Source organism: Quercus lobata, chromosome 2 (genome assembly GCF_001633185.2).
Source record: "Quercus lobata isolate SW786 chromosome 2, ValleyOak3.0 Primary Assembly, whole genome shotgun sequence".
In the NCBI taxonomy this organism is placed as follows: Eukaryota; Viridiplantae; Streptophyta; class Magnoliopsida; order Fagales; family Fagaceae; genus Quercus; species Quercus lobata.
In genome coordinates this window covers 88,137,142-88,157,345 of record NC_044905.1, presented here as the reverse complement: position 1 = coordinate 88,157,345, position 20,204 = coordinate 88,137,142, and the positions used below count along the sequence as shown (strand labels likewise).

General features: G+C 35.9%; 2 protein-coding genes across 2 annotated transcripts; one reads left to right on the top strand and one right to left on the bottom strand.

The window, feature by feature from the left end:
* Positions 1-726: 726 nt before the first annotated feature.
* Positions 727-7,060, top strand: LOC115956868 (signal peptidase complex catalytic subunit SEC11C-like). The gene is made up of 8 exons (XM_031075143.1): positions 727-1,136; positions 1,394-1,515; positions 3,476-3,547; positions 3,813-3,848; positions 4,769-4,814; positions 5,044-5,131; positions 6,276-6,333; positions 6,582-7,060. The coding sequence occupies exons 1-8, from the start codon at positions 1,061-1,063 to the stop codon at positions 6,630-6,632; spliced, it is 549 nt and encodes a 182-aa protein (XP_030931003.1). The 5' UTR covers positions 727-1,060; the 3' UTR covers positions 6,633-7,060.
* Positions 7,061-11,260: 4,200 nt separating this feature from the next.
* Positions 11,261-17,792, bottom strand: LOC115977054 (chaperone protein dnaJ 49-like). The gene is made up of 2 exons (XM_031098689.1): positions 16,299-17,792; positions 11,261-11,682 (listed from the first exon to the last, which is right to left on the bottom strand). The coding sequence occupies exon 1, from the start codon at positions 17,414-17,416 to the stop codon at positions 16,313-16,315; it is 1,104 nt and encodes a 367-aa protein (XP_030954549.1). The 5' UTR covers positions 17,417-17,792; the 3' UTR covers positions 11,261-11,682; positions 16,299-16,312.
* Between the last annotated feature and the right edge of the window lie 2,412 nt (positions 17,793-20,204).

The window sequence follows — 20,204 nt, the reverse complement described above, 5'->3', positions numbered from 1 at the left end:
TTAGCAACCAAAAAAAAAAAAAAACCCTTATGACCATCATATAAGCTTCGTCCATTCCGCCCTAAACAGCAATCTGCAAATGAGAAACACATTAATCCATATAGAAGTTCCCATTTTACTCATTTGACCATAAACAATGCGAAAACGAAAATAATTAATTGAAATTTGAAACAAACAAACGAGTTCATTGTTGCTAAGCCAAAGAGAGACAAGCACATCTCTACGCCAACCTCTCTCTCTCTCTCTCAAGCAAGTATTCATCTAATTAATTTTCCACTCTCAAGTTTATCAATTAATTTTAGCCTATTAATTTATTTTTTTGATTAGTTTTTCCTTTAGGAGAACAGAGGTATAAAATAAAATAAATAAGTGTAAGGATGTTGTGAAAATGTTACCCTATGAATAAAGCTAGGGACACAATATTATAACAATAATTTCACAATAAATTTTAAATGGAAAATTATTAGTAGTAAGTAAAAAAATTATATTAATAATAAACCCAAATGAGATCTAGTAATAGATTGCCACGTAAGTTTTGTTATAAAAAATTATATATATATAACGTTACTTTAGGAGTGACATAAATTTGGGGAATAATGCTATTACAATCAAAACTCATAAATTTTTCACAATTTACCCACGTGATGGGTTGTGAATAATGGAGTAAAGTGCTGGTCCACAACACCTCCATTCATAACTCACCACACAAACAGGTTGTGAATTTGGTTGTAGAATTAGCATTATTCAAATTGAGATGTCCAACATTATTCATTGTGCCACAACCCAACGCTCATTTTGGGACCCACAAAATTTGATACTCAAATGAAACTTATGAAAGTCCTAACGGTTGAAACCAAAACAGAAAGTTAATTCCTCCATTCCAACCTTACATATATACAATCCAACTCAACGAACGCCACCATCTATAAAAACCGAATTTCTAAAAAACTATACAAACCAAAGTTGCCGCGTCTTCTTTCTAACTATAAAAAAGTTTGTGCGTCTTTCATATTTCATACTTCATAGTTCATACCAAGTAGAAGAAGCAAAGCAAAAGAAAATGGGATGGATTAGAAATACCGTGGACTCTGTCAAATCCAGAAGATTCAGACCTCTCCCTCAGCTCGTCAATCTTGGTCCGTACTCTAATCCCACATCATTTTTATTGCTCTTACCATGTGTCAGTAAAGCTGCTTGCTTCTTATCTCAACGACCCTCAAAATGTACATGTTTGACATGTTCTTGAATTTATTATTGGTTTATATATGATACCAAGATTGCTTCTTATTTGAATCTTGAAAAGTTTCTGTTTACTACTTGATGTTCTTGAAAAAAAAAAAAAAAATTCTGTTTACTTCTTCATGCTCTAAGAAGGGTTGCATTTTTTTTTCAGTCTCATTTCTTTCGTCAGTTATCATATTATCTGAAGGATTAGCATGTCTAGCCGGTGCTGATTCTCCTGGATCACTTCTTGGAGTCGCAATCTCTGAAAGCATGGAACCCGGCATCAAGAGAGTAAGTCCTTTAGTAGTACATAACACTTTTTCGGTTTTTCTTTGCAATTTGATTGTGGCAAAGTGCTTGATGTATCTTTAGACCCCTATTTTGCATTTACAAGCTGTGTATCTAATGCAGTTCTTTTTTAATAATGATGTATTCTTGTTGTCACAATTATGATGGTTGCTTCAGTTTTTTTAATTATACAAATGCTTTTGGTTTTCTTTATTACTGGTGTGGTGAATGTGATTAATGGATTCCAAAATATAATAATAAATGAATGTTTGAATTACTCTTAGTGTTAATTATATGTCAAAGAGCTCTAATTTAATTGGCAAATCCTATCCTTATTGTGGGTTTCAAGATTCATTGGATGCATGTATAACTTACCAATCAGGAAAAAAATCTATGAGAAAATTACTGGGGGGTTTACTAAGTAGTGATAGGAATTGCTGGCAGATGATGGCCATGCATTGGTAGTTGTACCAGTAACAACACAGAATATTGTATTCCATGGTTTACTTTGTCTGTTTGCCGAGAAAGCTGTATGAAAGATTCTATACTGTGTTCACCCTTATACATTCCATCAGTGAAGCATATAGTGTTAGGATTTTAGATGGCTAATTTCCGTGACAGAAATTTGACTAGGATGAAAAATTCTTAATCCAAAAAATCAGTTAACAGTTGCTGCATCAAAATATTACAATTAGCAGAATCTTGCTTGAGCAAGCAATGTAGCGCGGACAGTACCCATCACAGAGATTTTTGGCCTCTTCCCTGGTTTTGGATTGCTCAAGCAGCAGAGGCCCTCTTGCTCTGTTGACTGAAAGGAAGCCACTTGATGCCTTCTGTTTTTTTAAGTATGCCTAAGTGACTGATGTGAAGTTCATTAAATGCATGTAGTGGTTTGTTGAGTGCAGTAGGCTGAAACAAAATCCAAAGACAAGGAGCTGAGATTCTTTACAAATGGCACATGTGGGTAGTGGAACAAAAGGAGGGCTGGCTTTCATTTTTGTATTAAGGCTGGCTGTGTAGAAAAAAAAATATAGAATGGGGAGCTTTCTTTTTAGGCTGGGTGTTGCTGCCATTGAAAGCACCAAGAGAGAGCAAAAAGAAAAATAATTTTTTGAGAGTTTCGAGAGCAAAATAGGAAAAATCTTCCTCTCCCTCAGTTCGTTTTTGTTCTTGATCTTAAGCATTCTTTCACACTCCATTGATTAAGCCAAGTTCATAGAAATTTTTATATATCCCACATATAATTTCAATCCCATTGTGAGCAAAGTGAGGTTGAAACCAGAGAGCCCAAGTCTAGCGAGGTTCATTGAGAAAATTTTTAAAATGTCCTTGGAGTGCTAGAGATTCTGGTTCAGAGGAGATCACTGGAAAAGAATTCTAGAAATTTTGGGGATATTGCAGTAGGAAGGCAAGTAAAGCACTTACAGAGTTTGCATAGGTCTACGCTACAAAGGTTTTGTGAGTCTTTGACATTGTAACTGTTTCTCTATATGTGATTTTGCGACGAGAAACTTTTGCACTTGTAGTGATTTTTCCATTGGAAAGCTTTTTTGCACCTCATAACCATTCTTTGGTCCTATATTTGAGGCCTAAATATATAAATTTCTGGGTATATTTTTGCGAATATATATGATTAAATGTCTATTTAATTTATTTCAGCAATCGTTGATCACCAAGGGATCTAAACTATAAATCCGACTTAATAGGATTTTTTCATGTAACTATGTTATGGAAGAGTAACTGTTTCTTTTTTTTTAGTATGTTATGTGATTAAATGTTTTTTTTTAATTTAATTCCACGTTGTTAATCACTGAGGGTTTAAACTATAAATCTGACTTAGTAGGATTTTTTCATATAAATATGTTATGACACTTCCTATGTAGATGTAGTGAAGTGCCTAACTATTAAATGCTCTATTTGGCTTCATTCTGTTTGTTGGCATAATATTTTGATTCTCTGGCAGGGTGACCTCATGTTCTTGAATATTAGTAGGGATCCCATTCATGCAGGAGAAATCATCCTCTTCAATGTAGATGTATGTTCTTTTTTTGCTGCTATCCATACATTGTGCTTTAGCTCCACATGCCAGGCCTGTTTTTCTCTACTTCAGTTGAGTTAGTTGGCCCCATTGGTCTCTCAATCGGTTAGGTTCTTTGGACCTGAATATGAGAGGGGGTATTAATACAATTCCCAGAAGGTGTTGTATTTGATGTGGGTTTATATGCTGATTGTGCATCTCCACTTAAAATTTTAAGCGTCTAGATTGGATGCTCTAATAGTATCTTTTGTACATTCTTCAGGGGCTTGATGTTCCAATTTCCCACCGAGTAATCACGGTAAGAATTTTCTGTTGACAGCTTGTTTGTCTTTCATTTGTGTGTTTTTTCTATTCAATGTCACTCAGCCTTCACTTGTCCCTGCTTTTTCCATATCAATATGATATAAACATAGCTAAGGTATATCTATTTGCCGAACACTCCAAAATGGTTGAGAATCTTTGGAAACCTAGGCAAATAAACACTTGGAAACAAACTTGCTTCCAACACCAAAACCCGTCCATTTTAACATAAGTTGAAGTGTATAACTTCATTCAGAAGGCATGAAGCAAAGGCTTGATCACGAAGAAGGTATTTTATTAAATTTCCTAGAGTCAAGAGTACATGTGTTTGTATTTTAACTTCATTCATAAGTCATTGCACCAAGGCTTGACATCTAGATAGTGAAGTTGATAGTATTTTATTAAATTTCATAGAATTAAGAGTATATTCGTTATTCAATTATTAGGATTTCCTAAGTCAATTACAATTAGAATTAGGGTTTAGTCTTAGTAATCTATATAAAACAGTATTGTACTCCTATGGAGACAGTTTTATTAATTGATTAGTAAAAGTTCTCTTGGAATGGTATGATTTTGCTCTCTCTTGTTTGGCGCTGACTCCAAGCAAGCCTAGGTAGTGGCTCCTAGATTATTTATCCTTTATTATTCTATTTTTCAATCTTATTTTTGCATCCTTTTGGTTTTGTCCTACCTCAATATTGGTTAATGCTTTTATATTCAGTCAGTCCTATCTTATACCCCAACATCTATAACTTTTTATGTAATCAATTAAGTGAATAATTTATTGCTTCTGCTGTTTCTCAAAAAAAAAAAAAAAAAAAAATTGCTTCTGCTGCACCAGGCCATATTCATTCGTTGCTGTTTATTTTTAACAACATCTATATCTGCGCTAAAGATGCATCTTTAATTATTTGTCAGGTTCATGGGCACCGAAATACTGGAAAAGTTTATATCCTCACAAGAGGTACTATATTATTTATCTCTAAATTTATCATTGCTCATCATTGAAATTCCTCTTTGACAGTCTTTATTATGGGATTGCACAAACCTGACATAGTCATGAAAATTTATATTGTCTTTCAAATTGAAATCTAGTTTGATTGTATTAGTATGAGTGATTTTAATCATATGATACTGTTTAAGCAAATACTACACTTTATTGACTCTAATTTCCCTTCTGCTAATTTTATCAGGGGACAGTAATCATTTGGATGACAGGATATTATATGCTCGAGGCCAACGTTGGTTGCTACGACACCATGTCATTGCGAGAGTTGTTGGGTAAAGTTCACATGTAGAATAATACCTCTTCTTTTACTACCAACTTGTCAAAAGACCAAAGCATTCTCAGAATGTTATATAGATATTTTATTTTATTTTTAGAAGAAAATGTTATATAGATTTTAGTTATGCACAGTGAAAGTTTTTTAATTAATAAACAGGACATCACAAATAAACTTATATTAGAGATACCATAAGTTGATTTATATACTCATGTCAGTTTATGTCAATATTTTTTCTAAGTCATTATTTTTTATTGGAAAATTGGAACTACCTGATGTACAAATGATATGCATAAAATAGTATAAAGAACTACAAATGAATGGGAATTAAAAACACACAAATAAATATTCAATAAAATCTACAAGAGAGAGGATATTGATAGGACCCAAAACCTGGGATCATTTGAACAATGTTCTTATGAAAGCCCGTTTCATTTGAACCAATTAGGCTTTCACATCTTCAAACATACAATCATTCATCTCTCTCTCCACAAATGTCCACATCAAGCATAATGGAGCTAAATGCATGAGCATGATAAAATATCTTCCTGAGGTGCTGACCCTGCTTTGTCCAAGCATGCCGATGATTGATTCATTTGGTTGGCTTCATGGGGTTGAGCCTAATGCTTGGGGGTTGTCTAGGCAACACACTCTTGCAAGGCAAATAGTGTTCATTTCACCAATACCACACAAGAGCAAGCTGCTGATGGAAACCGGGGGTTTGCAGGTCTTTGCTCCCATGTGGGATGAACCTTTTGTCCCTCAGTGCTTGCTTTCCTGTGGTGCTGTCCCTGCCTTGTCATGGTCATATCAATGACAAATTAATTTGATTGGCTTCTTCATGGGGATTGTGCCTCATGCTTGGGGGCTTGCCTAGGCTAAAATTAAATGACTAAGCATATCCAGCTCTTTAAAAGTGTCTTTGTCCATTAGATTATCAGTGCCTATTTGGCTTTTAAATATAATAAACCATAGACCTGTACATTAAGCATCTCAATTTTTCATGAAGCCAAAGGTTTGATCATTCTTCCAGGATCTACATCATATGGTCATAACTTGTCAATATATTGTATCCAAAAGAAACCTAATCAATGACTTCCTTTGATCTGCACAATGTTCAATTATATTCCTTTTCCATGCAGGTTATTGCCTTATGTTGGTTGGATCAAACTTATCCTTACTGAAAACCCCATAATCAAGGTTTGCTTGTGTTGAAATTTTAAAGTTTTTGCAGCATGAAAATCCTTTATTTCTATCAATAGAAATGAGACATTTTCTCAAAACTGCTTCAAATCATCCATTTTCCTTTTCTTATGACAAAAAAAGTTCATTCAGTTTAAATTATGTAACCTTTCCTTGGGCTTGGCACTGCTTGTGAAATTAAATTGTTTCTTTTTACCAGTTTAAACTTGCATATTTCAATTCTAAATTACCATATCTTCTTGCAGTACATAGTTTTAGGCACATTGGCATTGCTGATCGCTACCTCAAAGAATTAGAGATATAAATTTCCAGTTTCAATACATGGCTCTCACAATACAGATTTAACAGAGACCAAGAAGAAAGGAGATATATAGGAGATTAGGCTTGGTCATACTCCGGATAAATTTTATAGATCTGAATATCTTTTCTGTTATGTAGACTGACAGTCAAAACACAGACTTGGATTAAATATACTTGTTAAGGTTGATATCAATTGGATGAGATGTTTCTTTTGTTAATCTCCTCAGTGCCTTGGACAACATGATCTTGCTGCTACAAACTTTCTTCTATGGGTCAATGCTATGGCCTTGACTGAGAGCATATTATGGATGAATAAAACATTTGTCATGGCTGTTATTGCATCATACAAATACCCTCTCTGCTTACTTGTGATCAGCAATTTTTATTTCAACGATGCATTTCTTTTTTCATAAAAATTACAACTCTGTTCTCTGAAAGGTAATATTCAAGATTATTCATAATTAGTACCAGTCATTGTACTAGCCTTTGTTTTACCATCATATGGAGTGTTTGGATGAGAAATTTTGATGCAGGATTTTCTTTTTAAAATTGTCATTTTATGTTTTTCAATGTTAATTCTCTTTTATGCCAACAGAAGAGTAACTTCAAAATTCTGTAAAACTTTAAATTGAATGGTTTTCAACCATAACCAAATCCCGGAGTTTCAAATTTCATGAAGAATGTGTCAATGATAAATTCTAACAATATTATCTTTCTCATGGTGCCACTATTACTCTTCACGTTGCCATTGCTACTACCACAATCATAATATTTATCATTGCTATTGCCACCACTAAAACAGCCACAATTATCATTACCATCACTACCACGCGCCGCTATCACTATCACCCTATTGCCACCAACACCATCACACCATACCACCACTATTACAAAGTCATTGTCATACTTAATCATCAGTGTAACAAGTAACAACTACATCATTGTCATACTTAATCATAGGTGTAACAACTACTTGATTAGACTGTAATTTCTTAAATTTCAAATATGCTTGTTCAAAAATTCATATTTTTTAATGGAGTTAGTATTCGCGTCAATTGAACTTTGAGATAAAGCAATCGACTAAGAACCAGACCTCATGAAGTGAAAGTTATTAGTTTGAATTTCATCACATTTCCCTCCACATTGGGGTCCAAAATGCACTTATTAAAAAAAATCATGTCAACTCCAGTTTTCTGTTAAATTCTTCTTCCTAATATAACATTAATTTTTTAATTTAAAGAATTCAATCTCCAAGATTCTTGGTCCTAATACTACATTAACCTTTTTATTTAAGGAATGGTTGTTTTAAAATAGAAAGTTAGGGTATGGTTTCAGTACTTCAAACATCAGTTTTCCACCAGTCCCCCCCAAAACGTGCACACACCAAAAAAAAAAAAAATCAACTTGTTATCCACAAAATATTGCAGGAAATGGAATAATGGAGAGGAGAGTTAGATTAGTAAGCATCACATCGAATAGAAGGAAACCATGGTTGAGTTCTACTGCTTCATGGGACAACCCACATTTTGTCCAGAGTTAAGAGAACTATAATCAAAACTACCTCCAGACAAGCATACAAAAAAGGAATTCCAACTCAATACTTTTTCACATAATTAAAACACAAGACTTCTACTCCTATATATATCTACCATTATGTTTTATGACCATCTTATAAGCTTCGTCCATTCTGCCTTAAACAGCTATCTGCAAGGAGAAACGCATTGCTCCAGATAAAAGTTCCCATTTTACTCATTTGACCATTACAATGCAAAAACGAAAATAATTTAATTGAAATTTGGAAAAAAAAAATGAGTTCATTGTTGGTAAGCCAAAGAGAAAGTAGCCATGCTATCCTCTCTCTCTCTCTCTTAAGTAATTACACCTCTGCAGCTAATCCAAAAACTATATGATTTTACATGCAAAATTTATAAGGTTATGGACAGCTGAACACAAATACAAAAGGTGCAATGATGGACTTGATAATCATTTTCAAAACTGATGCTTATCTTGTAGCTATAATGTGTTTGAAATATTTATCATGTCTAATGGCAGATTATAGTTGAGACTTGGAAAAACCATCTTGTACTTGCAAATCTGTGCACTTTGTTGGTCTACAGCTGATCCATTGTTAGGGTCCTTTTTCTACTTTTTCACACCCTAGACACATGTCCTGAAACCACTAGACAGCTTCTAGTTTGGAACCAGGTCCGGCATTTTTGCAGAATGGACTTGGAGGTCTCATCTTGCCGCTGCCAAGTCTGTGCACAAACATTAAATCCAAAGTCCGAAGAACATTCATGCAAAATGGACTTACTCTCCTCTTCTACCACAGAAGGAACATTTCTGCGTCTTCTTTTGTCACAGAAGAAACCTTTCTCCATCTACTGCCATAGAAAGAACCTTTTCCCACTTTCAACAGAGCAGTGACCTTTTATTTTTCTGTTATTGCTAATGACCTGCATGCAAATACTAAAACCCAAAGGAAATATTATCAAGTAAATGTTAGCTTGCAATAGGTTAGCATATGTAATCTCATATATATATATATATATGTACTTCATAACAGGGGTTGGGCCACAAGGTTTTCGGCCCCAACTCTTGCAGCCTTGTTGCTTTATTCCTAAAGGTGCACAAAACTGTGAAGTTTAAGACTTGAATCCGAGTGGCCTCGCTGGAATAATTCTTTTAGAGAGATTTTGGTGAGGAGGGCTTCATGGAAGAGAGGAAGTTATCCTAGTGGTGCAGCATGTCAAAACTCAAAACTACTCTTCTACTACAAATTCCTAGAATACTATTTTTTGTGGTATTTTACTCTACTGGGGAAACTCTTCTTTTTTACTAGGGATTCTCTCTAATTTTCTCGTATAGCTGTGTTGTGATGGTCTGATATGGTGTAATCTAATGTCCCTTTTGGCTTCTTGGATTTCTCCCCGAATAACGAGCCTTTCACTTGTCCCTAGCTTTCTCGTCAGGTTTTCTATCTTTATTTGGGTATTTACTACCACGATATGGTTTCTTGGCTTTAACCCTAAATGAATGATTCGTTTGTTTTTAAGTACAGACCTAAAGATTCGTTTAGTTTTTGGAGATGACATTTTTTTTTTTTTTTGCAATCTCTTTCAGGCTTATTTGTTATAGCAGCTCTTGTGGTATAAAAAGGACTAATTTGTAATTGGCAGTGAATCACCCGTCGTAGTTGTGCTCCCTGGAAGCATGGAACTCGACTTCAAACGAGTTAGTCCTTTAGAAGAATATAAAACCTTTTTCTGTGCGATTTTGAGAGTAGCAAAGTGTTTGATGTATCTTGATTGCCACGAGCCTTCTAATTCAACTTTGAGCCTTCTCTAGTTTTTTTGTTATGTGTTTTTTGATATTAACTGTGATAGGGAAGAAAGAGTCATAAAACATTTACCCTTGTTTTTTGACAAAAGTGAGTTACGGAGGCATGACGGAGGACATCTCTAATGGGTAAAATGATAATTTTCAAACCACAAATGGCAAAATCAAAACCAACTTAACCACAGTTGGGTTAAGTCTAATCTTCCCTTATTTATGTTTATAAAAATAGTATATAGAACACACATTTTATGCGCCCAAGTATTCAACTAATTACTTTCTAAAAAAAAAAATTCAACTAACTATATTAACTTAATATATTAGCTGTATAATTTTTTTATTTTTTTATTTATAACCATTTTTTTAATAACAAAATTTTACCCGAATGTTTTAAAAGAATATTGGCACCAATCTAGTAACCAGTATGGTAGAAACCAATTGGTACCAGTATGATATTGACTACTTTGATTACTCTTCAAATTAACGATATTGACTACTTTGATTACTCTTCAAATTAACACACACCGCCACCACTACCACCCACTATTATTACCGTCACCATTACCATCAATACCACATGTTGCTATCACTACCATCCATCGCAACCAACATCTAACGTAAAATGATTATCTCTATTTGAAAACAAATAAATTCAGATTAAAAAAATGTAACCATAAAATGAACTTCCTCCATATTAAATTAGATATTTCCATCACACTATTCTTCTACTATTACCATATCATTGTCATAATTTTCCATCACACTATCCTTCTATCACATTTTACTACTTTTTATAAAGGATTTTACGATCAACTGAAAATATTTTACAAGTTTGACCACATTTTACATGCAAACAAACACCTAAATAAAGAAAAATATTTTTCAATAAATATTTTATTTCAAAACAAAACGGAGCATAGAACTATATAAGAGCAAAATATGTAAACACTTGCTTAGATGCAACACATTAGATTCTCTAAATAAATTTAAACATATAGTTGTGTTGACTAATAAAGCACAACGAATGTTGTTTCTTTTCTTTTTGAAAGGTAATCAACCAATGTTCTTTCTCAAGGATAATAGCTTCAATGGTGCTATTTGTTTAAAAATGGATTAATTTGGGAATTTAATGTACTTTACCTAAAGAACTGTACCATAGTTTTATTAATAATCAAAAATACCTCTAGATTAACATACAGAAAAGGGTTACCTGTTCAATCCATTGTAACATAATTAAAATACAAGACTTTCGACTCTACACTTCTAACATTATGATCATCTTAAAAGCTTTGTCAACGATGCCAAAACAGCATATAATTTAAAGAAAACCCCAGTATTTTGCAAGCTTAATAACCGTACATATCTAATCAACCTCTTAACTATGCCCTTAGCATGAATAAATGTTGCGGGTTGGGAGAAAAAGCCACTCATTTAACAAACACATACAGAATATGACAAAGAATACTATACTCAACATAGTATATAGCCTAAAAAATGATTTAACTTGCCCGACGCATCCAAACTGCAGCAAGCATTCACATAGTTAAAGGCAATAATTTTACAACATCATGGTGCAGTGTAGAACTAGTCTACTAGATATAAAGCTAAAGGTGCTATAACCCTTTACTCTTGTGCAGATTCCCAAGTCTCCGTGCATTCTTCAGAATAGGTAATGCTAAGACGGTGGGCCAGTGGCACTGAACAAGCAATCTGCAAAGAAGAAACAAATTACTCTAGATAAAAGTTGCCATGTTTTACCATATACAAAAACAACAATAACTCCTGGAATTTTTTTTGTGGGGTGTGTGGAAGGGGGGTGGGGGGAAGTCAATTGTTGGCAAGCCAATGCGGCAACATTTGCAGCTAATCCATAAACTATATGATTTTGAGTAATGCTACAGGCACTTTTTTTTTTTTTACAACATTTTTACAAACTGTTAATGTGGCAAACTATTACTCATTCTCATTTGGCCTCACCACTAACATTAATTTTTTACTTACTAATAACTACTCACCACATCAACATTTTGTAAAAAAAATTTGTAGCTCTAGCCCTTTCATATAATTTTACATGCAATATTTAGAAGTATAAGGACAACTAAGCACAAATGCCAAAGGTACAATAATGGCACTTAACAATCTTTTTGAAAGCTTTATATATATATTGAAAATTATAATTCACACATGAAAAACCGTCTAGTACTTGCAAAGCTGTGCACTTTGTTGCACACATCTAATATATTTTAAACATTATCTATCACTTGGGTAAACATATAACCCATTACAGTTAGCCATACTCCATTATAGTCTTTGCCACATTCTCAGCATTTTGGAATGAAGTAGCTGCTGTCAAGATTGAAGAATCTAACCCATATTATCTTGACAGTTAAGAATTTCACAATTGCACCAGGCAGTAGCCACTCCAGATCAGTACAATTTAAAAATTAGAAACATTAATTATTGTTTTAAGTACCAAATTCACAGCTTTACTTCACTTAAGTTTTGGAGATCCAAACTTGCCCCCAACTAACTGCCTTGAACCACTTGTGAACAATATCCCACATACCCAACAAGATAACACTGCCTTTGTTCTATCTCATGGAAAATAGCTCCTTCACATAAATATCAACTGACAAACTTGGATGCAGCAAGTCACAGCCCATGAATTCACAGGAACCTTTTTACCAAACTCACATACAACTTCCCTATTCAAAATCTGGCCAATTTCCCTGGATTTACTCATGATTGTCCTAGATGTAATATTCCTGAAACCACTTTGCATGCTATAAGGGATTCTATGTGAGCCATAGAATTTTGTATTGCTCTTCCTGGACAGACATCAATTTCTTCCAGTTACCTCTAATTATACCCCTTGGAATATTATTTTTGCATATGGGATTTGGCAACTTTGGTTATCTTGCAAAAAGAGGATTTTTAACCCACCATCTGACACCCGTAATCAAATGCTGCACAGAACCCTTCACTTATCTTCGGAGTATTTTCTACTCATTCATCCTTGCAAATCTAGCATTCCCAACTAGGTTGCACAGACACGCCATTTTTGGCGTCATATCGGTGTCAGACACGTGTCGAACACCGGAACGGGTACGACTCGCCGGATTCCGGTGTCCGGTGAGTGTCCTCTTTTTTTTTTTTGTTTCTCCGACACGCGCCAACATGGTTCCGACGAGGCTCCGACGCGTCCAACACACCAGTAGTGAAGAAAAAAAAAAAATCACAGATTTTGAGTTTGAGAAGTCATTTTGAGAAACCCACCTCTCAAGTTCTCAACCCACCCTCCCTCTGACCTCTGCCGCTGCCCTTTGTCCCTTGCCGGAGCTAGATCGGGCCGATCGACGAGCTCCATAGACGTCGAGTGACGCCGTGCCCTGTCCCTTTCGGCGATCTCTCTCTCTCTCTTTTGGCGTGGACAACAGATCCGACCTCCCCTCTCTGTTTTTTTTTTTTTTTCTTTCCTTCGAATATTAATTTTGGTGACTGAATGGTAATGGGTTTGGAAGAGAAGGGTCTTGGGTGGTTGATTTGAAGGGCCAAATTGGTGAAATCATTGGGTTCAGAGAGGGGCAACCACCCAACCATGCACAATCTGAACCCTCTTTCTGAAACTGTTAAAGAGTGTGAGGAAGAAGGAGAAGCAAAGCCCTTTGGTGACTGAATGGTAATGGGTGTACTCAGTTCAATACTGTTACTCATTTATATAAGTTATCAGTTTAACGCATTTTTTCTTTTTTTTTAATCCCACTCTTACAACTAATGTATTTCTTTAGCCTTATAAATTATAATATTTATTATGAATTTAGTGATTTTTGTTTTTGTGTGTCCTGCTATAGTTTTATTTATTTATTAAAGTTAAATATTGTGTATTATTGTACTACTTTGGGTGTTAGTTTAGTTATTTGTAGTTCTTACATAATTTAAATGCTAGACATAAACGTATTTTATGTCTAAAAATATTAAAAAATATGCCTAAATATAAAATATAATTAATTATTTAACCGTCGTGTCTCCGCCATGTCGTGTCCTTATTTTTCAAAAATTGCCGTATCCCCATGTCCGTGTCCGTGTCGTGTCCATGCAACATAGATTCCCAAATGCATCTTAAACATCTCTTGGCAACCTCCTGTTGATCCATTTGTTACTCTGAATATCGATGGAAGTACCTTAGGCAATCCAGGATATGTTGGAGGTGGGGGAGTGATAAGAGATTCTCAAGGGAGATGAATCATTGGATTTCCCCCTCACATAGGTTTAACAACCAACAATATAGCTGAGCTTTGGGCAGTTCGGCAAAGGTTATACATGGCATGGGATGCAGGCATAATAATTTTAAATATAGAGGTAGACTCTGCTTTAGTTATTTATTTTTTTGATAAGTAACGTAAGAATATTATTAATAATAGAAAAAGTGCCAAGCCGAGTACATTGGGGATGTACTATGGGGTCACAAAACAGGAAACAAAAGAACAACGATAAAGAAAAATAGGAAAAGAAGAACAAGAAAAATGAGAAAAGACCACACTCCAATCAAAGAGAGTGTGCAAAAAAAAAGACTTAATCTCTATCAAAGAACGTTCACAACCCTCAAAGCTTCTAGCATTCCTTTCACGCCAAATGCACCAAATCAAGCAATGAGGCACTAATCTCCAAACATCAATGTGACGATGTCGCGTAAACTTTCCTTGCCAAGCCTCAAATAACTCAAGAACAATATGAGGCATAACCCATTGAATACCAAACAAGCAGAAAACCAAAGACCACAACTCCCAAGCTATGGAGCAATGAAGTAGAAAATGATCCACCGACTCCCCACATCTCTTACACATATAGCACCAGTCAAACACTATCACACGTCTTTTACGAAGGTTGTCTGTTGTTAAGATCTTACCTAAGGAAGCAAACCAAGAAAAGAAAGCCACCCGTGGAGGAACTTTCGATTGCCATATCATTCTCCATGGGAAGGAAACAACAGTAGGAGGATAGAAGGAACTATAATATCCTCTAACCTCAAAATCTCTATTCCTTGCAGGCTTCCAACAAATCTTATCTGGGCCAAACCCCCGCACTGTTGAAGAATAGGCCAACCCCATAAACCGATCAAAGGCTTCTTCTTCCCAATCTTGGGGTGGACGACGAAATTGCACATTCTAGTGAAACCTCCCAGCAGACCAACCCATAATTTCAGCCACCAAGGAATCCTTTGACCTACTAATACAATAAAGCTTCGGAAAGGCCTCTTGGAGAGTACAATCCCCACACCACAGATGCTTCCAAAATTTCACTCTAGTACCATCCCCCGCATCATATACTAGGAGTTTAGAGAAGTTCAACCAGCCACTTCTAATGTATCTCCACAGGCTGACCCCATAAGGACTCTACTTTAGTTATAAATTGCCTAACTTCTCCTGGGGATATGGCTCTGGCCTTGGACCCTTTAATTTGTGATTGCAGGATCCTCCTAGACAGAAAATGGATGGTTTGTCCACATCATACATACCATGAGGTAAACAGAGTGGCGGACAGGCTTGCAAAAAGGGGAAGGGAGCAAAGCAGCCAACTGAAAATCTATTCACAGTGTCCATCTTTTGTATCTTGTAGTTATATATGGGCCCGTTTGCAGAAGTGTACTCCTAGAGAGTGCTCCATGGTTCATTTTGTAAATAGACACCAACTACAGGTGTCTAATGGACATACTTGATGTAACGTGCTCTTTAATTATTATATAAATTTCCCCTTTTTACCACCCAAAAAAAAAAAATTCTTAACTGGTATTTAACAATTTAATCTCTCTCTCTCTCTCTCTCTCTCTCTCTCTCTATATATATATATATATTCCAGCCAAGTTTAGAACCTTCAAAGTGAATTTGTCAACCCAGCATAGCATAGTTAAGGCCATTGCTTATTAGTTGCAATCAAACCACTCCCAACAATTAATCAAGTATCTAAACACGTGTTGGAAAAGAATACAAGCATGTGACCAACCTTGACTACTCTATTGAGGATCCATAGCCAACTAAGTTTTAATGGTTGTTGTTATCTAAACATGTGTAAAGTTAAATAGCAGAATACTAAAAGTAACAATGTTTGCATGTCTCAAAACAAATATTTCACAATACAAAACCACATCTAGTGAATTATGTAATCAAAAGTTTCCTGCCTATATAGTCCCTACCTAGGGAGAAGAGGAACAAAATGACTTATTCAGCATTGCTTAACTAATATTCTGTAAAGAGTGATCCAAAAGTAACCTTCATAATACAGTAAAATCTTAAACAAAAACACAGGAGATAAATTAGAAAGTTAAAAACCTTGATCCAAATCGTCAAGCCCCCACAGATTCAAACTTTTGTAGCATGTCACAATGAGGCGTCTCACGAATAAATCCCCACTGGCGCCGCTGCATCTCGAGCCGACAATTCTGTGCAAGTATAGTAAAATACTCCCTCTCAACTTTCCCTTCAAGTGACACCCGTTGCGCGCTATCTGGCGGGTACTCCTGCTCAAACTTGGTAGTCTTCACATAATAATTAACACCCTTTTGGGTGGTAAACCGATACTCATAAGGATAAGACCTCGAAAGAGCATAAATGGGATCAGAAGACGGCAAAAAACTCAGAAGCAGAATGAGCAGAACTGGCAGCAATTGAATTAGCATCCGAAGATTGAACCCACTGGACCCATTATCACCACCACCCCTATGCCCCATTCCTTGCCCAAAACTAAACCCGTTAAACTGCGTAGCCGCAGTTGGAGCCATTCCACCGAAGAAGAAGTTCCTAAATATCTCCTCCGCATCAAAATCAGCATCGTAGTATCCACCATTATAGCTGTGAGCACGCCGCGCAGGACGGCGCTCGTAAACGGGCTCGTCAGACCCTGAAACGTCGTATTTCCGCTTGCTCTCCTCGTTGCTGAGACACTGAAACGCTTTGGAAACAGCCTTGAAGGCTTCCTCGGCGCCCGGGGCCTTGTTCTTATCGGGATGAACCTTCAAAGACAGTTTCCGATACGCTTTTCGCACATCCTCGACCGTGCAACTCCTCTCCATCCCCAAAATCTCGTAGTAGTCTTTCTTCTTCTTAATCTGCCTCACGATCGCGATTTGCTCCTCCGTGTACGAGGCCGATGCGGATGCCGATGAGGCCGACGATGAAGACGGACCTCGGTGGCGGACCGATGGCTGATCGGACGGTTTCGATGGCTCCGATGTGCCGTTATTGTTCGGCCCCGAAGAGCCTTGAGGTTGTGGATCGCCGGGACCATTGGATTCTTTCTCAATCTCCGATAAGAGATCATCGACCGGAAGAGTGGGATCGAGACGACGAGCTTTGGAGATGAATTTCAAGGCTCGGCTTCGATCTCCAGCTTCCATAGCTTGTTTACCGATTCTCAAGCATTTCAAAGCGTCGTCTTTGTTCCCTTCCATTTTGCGATTAAGAAAAAACCGAAAACCCTAGGAAAAAAAAAAAATTGGGGATTTTGAATTGGCGAAAAAAAAGTGAAATCGAAGGATTAGAAATTGGAGTGGGTTGAAAATAATGGAAGAGAGAAAAAGGGAAAGGAAAGGAGAGAAATTGAGGTTACAGATGGAAGCGAGGTGGGGATGTTTTTTCAGTGAGTTAGAGTAAAGGAAAAATTGACCAAATAGGGTTTCATTTGGAGAAAGACAGAGAGAGATTAAAAATTGGAGAAATCTCTAGTATTTGTTGTTGTTGTTGTTGTTTCATGCTTGGTCGGGGATTGTGGAAAAATATCAGTGGGGAAAGGGGGTCGTCCCTTCCTTTTTAGAGGCGTGTTTGGGAGGTTATGGGAATTGGGAGTAGTGATGTTATGTATGAGGTCATTTCCTTGTGTCGTTTAGACTTTTAGATAAATAAGTTGTTTAGTACGACTTGTAGTGTAGTAGTACGTGAGATATACAGACTAATTAAAAAATTTATGTAAACAAAAAAATTCATGAATTTTTACTATCTTGATAATTAGTGAGCAACTTGAATGCAAAAATTCCAAAGATGTGACATAGCTCGTACTCTCAAAAAAAAAAAAAAAAAAAAAGCAAAAAATACCATATATGGAGTCAAAATGCATTTTTTTTTATACAAATTAGTAAAGTAACATCTAAAATAAGACAACCTTTAAAACTTAAAAACTTTATTTTTTTCTTCTCAAAAAAAAAAAAAAAACTCTTACTTTATTCAACACCTCTCTCCCTCCTTTGAGGTCTCTCTCATTTGAACTCGCTATTCCATGACTCTTCATCTCTCCTCTTATCCTAACTCTTTCTCTCTCTCTCTCTCTCATTAGAAATTCGAAGATCTCTCTTTTTCTCTCTGTCGGAGCTCATCATTGTTGGATAAGGACAAAGTCAAAGGCGCCAAGTGTGAATGCTCCACCATTGTTGGGTTTGGGTTTGGACTCAAATCGACTTGGGTTTGGTTCTCAAAGACCGGTGGGTTATTATGCTGCTAATCGAGTTTAGGTTTGGGTTGATGGGTTTGATTTTGCAATGGGCGGTGGTGGTTGGGAGGTGGATGGGAGATGGATTTGGGGAAAAGTGGCAGTTGATTTTGCTGTTTGGGTTTAGTTTACTGTTAGTGTTGGTAGAAAATATATGATTTAGGGTGTGTTTCGATACCGCTTATTTTGCTAAAAGCTGAAAATTGAAAACACTGTAAAAAAATAATTTTTAAATGTATGAATAGTGTCGTGTGACCCATTTTTAATGAAATTTTTGTTGAAAAAAAGATATTTGTGGGTCTCATGAATAGTACACAAGACCCACTAAAAACACACCACAACCATGGAACGCGCATCTTAAAAAAAAAAAGAAAAAAAAAGAAAAAGAAAAGAGAAAACGAAGACGTAAGACACTGCCTTTTCATTAGTACCCAAACGGGTACTTAATGTGATGGAATGCAAAATAAAGAATGAGATGCGAGAATGTAAAATAAATAAAATAATACTTTGGGAAAGCAAAGTGCATATTTGGGGAGGTGGGTGGGTGATGGATTTGGGGAAAACTAGTGGCTGATTTTGTTGTTTGGGTTTAGTTTTTACTGTTGGTGTTGGTAGAAAATATATGATTTAATGTGATGGAATGCAAAACAAAGAATGAGATGCATGGCGTATTGTTAAGTGAGAATGTAAAATAGATAAAATAATACTTTGGGAAAGCAAAGTGCATTTTTTTGCATGCTCTAAAATAGATACATATATTGAGCCAATGATGAAGGGACAACACTAAATATGTAAGTGTTATCATATTGAAATACATAATTATGATAGATGAATAATGTAGGGGCAAGGGCCCAAGATTGTATATTGGGCCTTGGGCTTTATCCGAGGATACAAATGGGTTCGAGGAGGAGCAAATAATTATTAGATATTCCCAGACCAGGTCCCATAAGTAGGGAGCAGATGAAAGGTTGTTCGAGGAGTACATCCTCCTCGGATTTGATGAACATGGTTCAAAGTATGTAATCCAGAAATTAAAGTGACCTTCCAAGAAGTTTCAATGACAGAGATGTGCCTCATAAACATATGAGAAGGAAGGAAACCTAAAAATATTTAAAGGAAAGCTGCCACCACCGCATTAAATGCAATGCAATTACTTTTTTGGCCGCATTTATGTGGAGAAGACCCTTGAACAGTGCTACCTTGGCTATCGCAATTTACAGAGAACTAGAGAGGGTGTCTGATGGGACAGATATTCAAGTGAAGACTTGGATGATCAACATGTGTAGGATGAGGATGGTCCGGAGGAGGATATATAGTGGGAAGGATTCTTTGTAAGAGAGGGATCCGAAAAAAGGGAGAGGGAGAGAATACTATAGTAATCAAAACTATCTCTGTATTTAACCGTGATCAATATACATAATTAAGGGCTCCTCGAATGAAAAGTCTATTGATATCAATACATCTTGTTAGTGATTGATTGTCATTTAAATTCCATATTAGCCGTTGTTCAATTCATTAGAGCCTAGTTCTTTGATCCACTCTCTACAAATTTATTGTATTGGGCTCATTGGGCCGAGATCCCATATACTTTGGGTTTGGGCCATAAATCGGGACCTTACAAATAAAATAACTAAAACAAATATTTAATTTAATTTTAAATTTATAAATACTAGTTGAATTCCTGTGTGTTGCATGGTTTGCCCATAAACTAATATAATATATGATTTATTTGAGAATCTATTAATACATGAATAGTT

What these genes read in the sequence shown, in the direction of transcription:
- LOC115977054 (XM_031098689.1), bottom strand. Translation starts at nt 17,416, where the DNA reads ATGGAAGGGAACAAAGACGACGCTTTGAAATGCTTGAGAATCGGTAAA.
- LOC115956868 (XM_031075143.1), top strand. Translation starts at nt 1,061, where the DNA reads ATGGGATGGATTAGAAATACCGTGGACTCTGTCAAATCCAGAAGATTC. An exon ending in TGGAACCCGGCATCAAGAGA is followed by an intron (nt 1,516 to 3,475) that starts GTAAGTCCTTTA and finishes ATTCTCTGGCAG; the next exon opens with GGTGACCTCATGTTCTTGAA. An exon ending in CTGAAAACCCCATAATCAAG is followed by an intron (nt 6,334 to 6,581) that starts GTTTGCTTGTGT and finishes ATCTTCTTGCAG; the next exon opens with TACATAGTTTTAGGCACATT.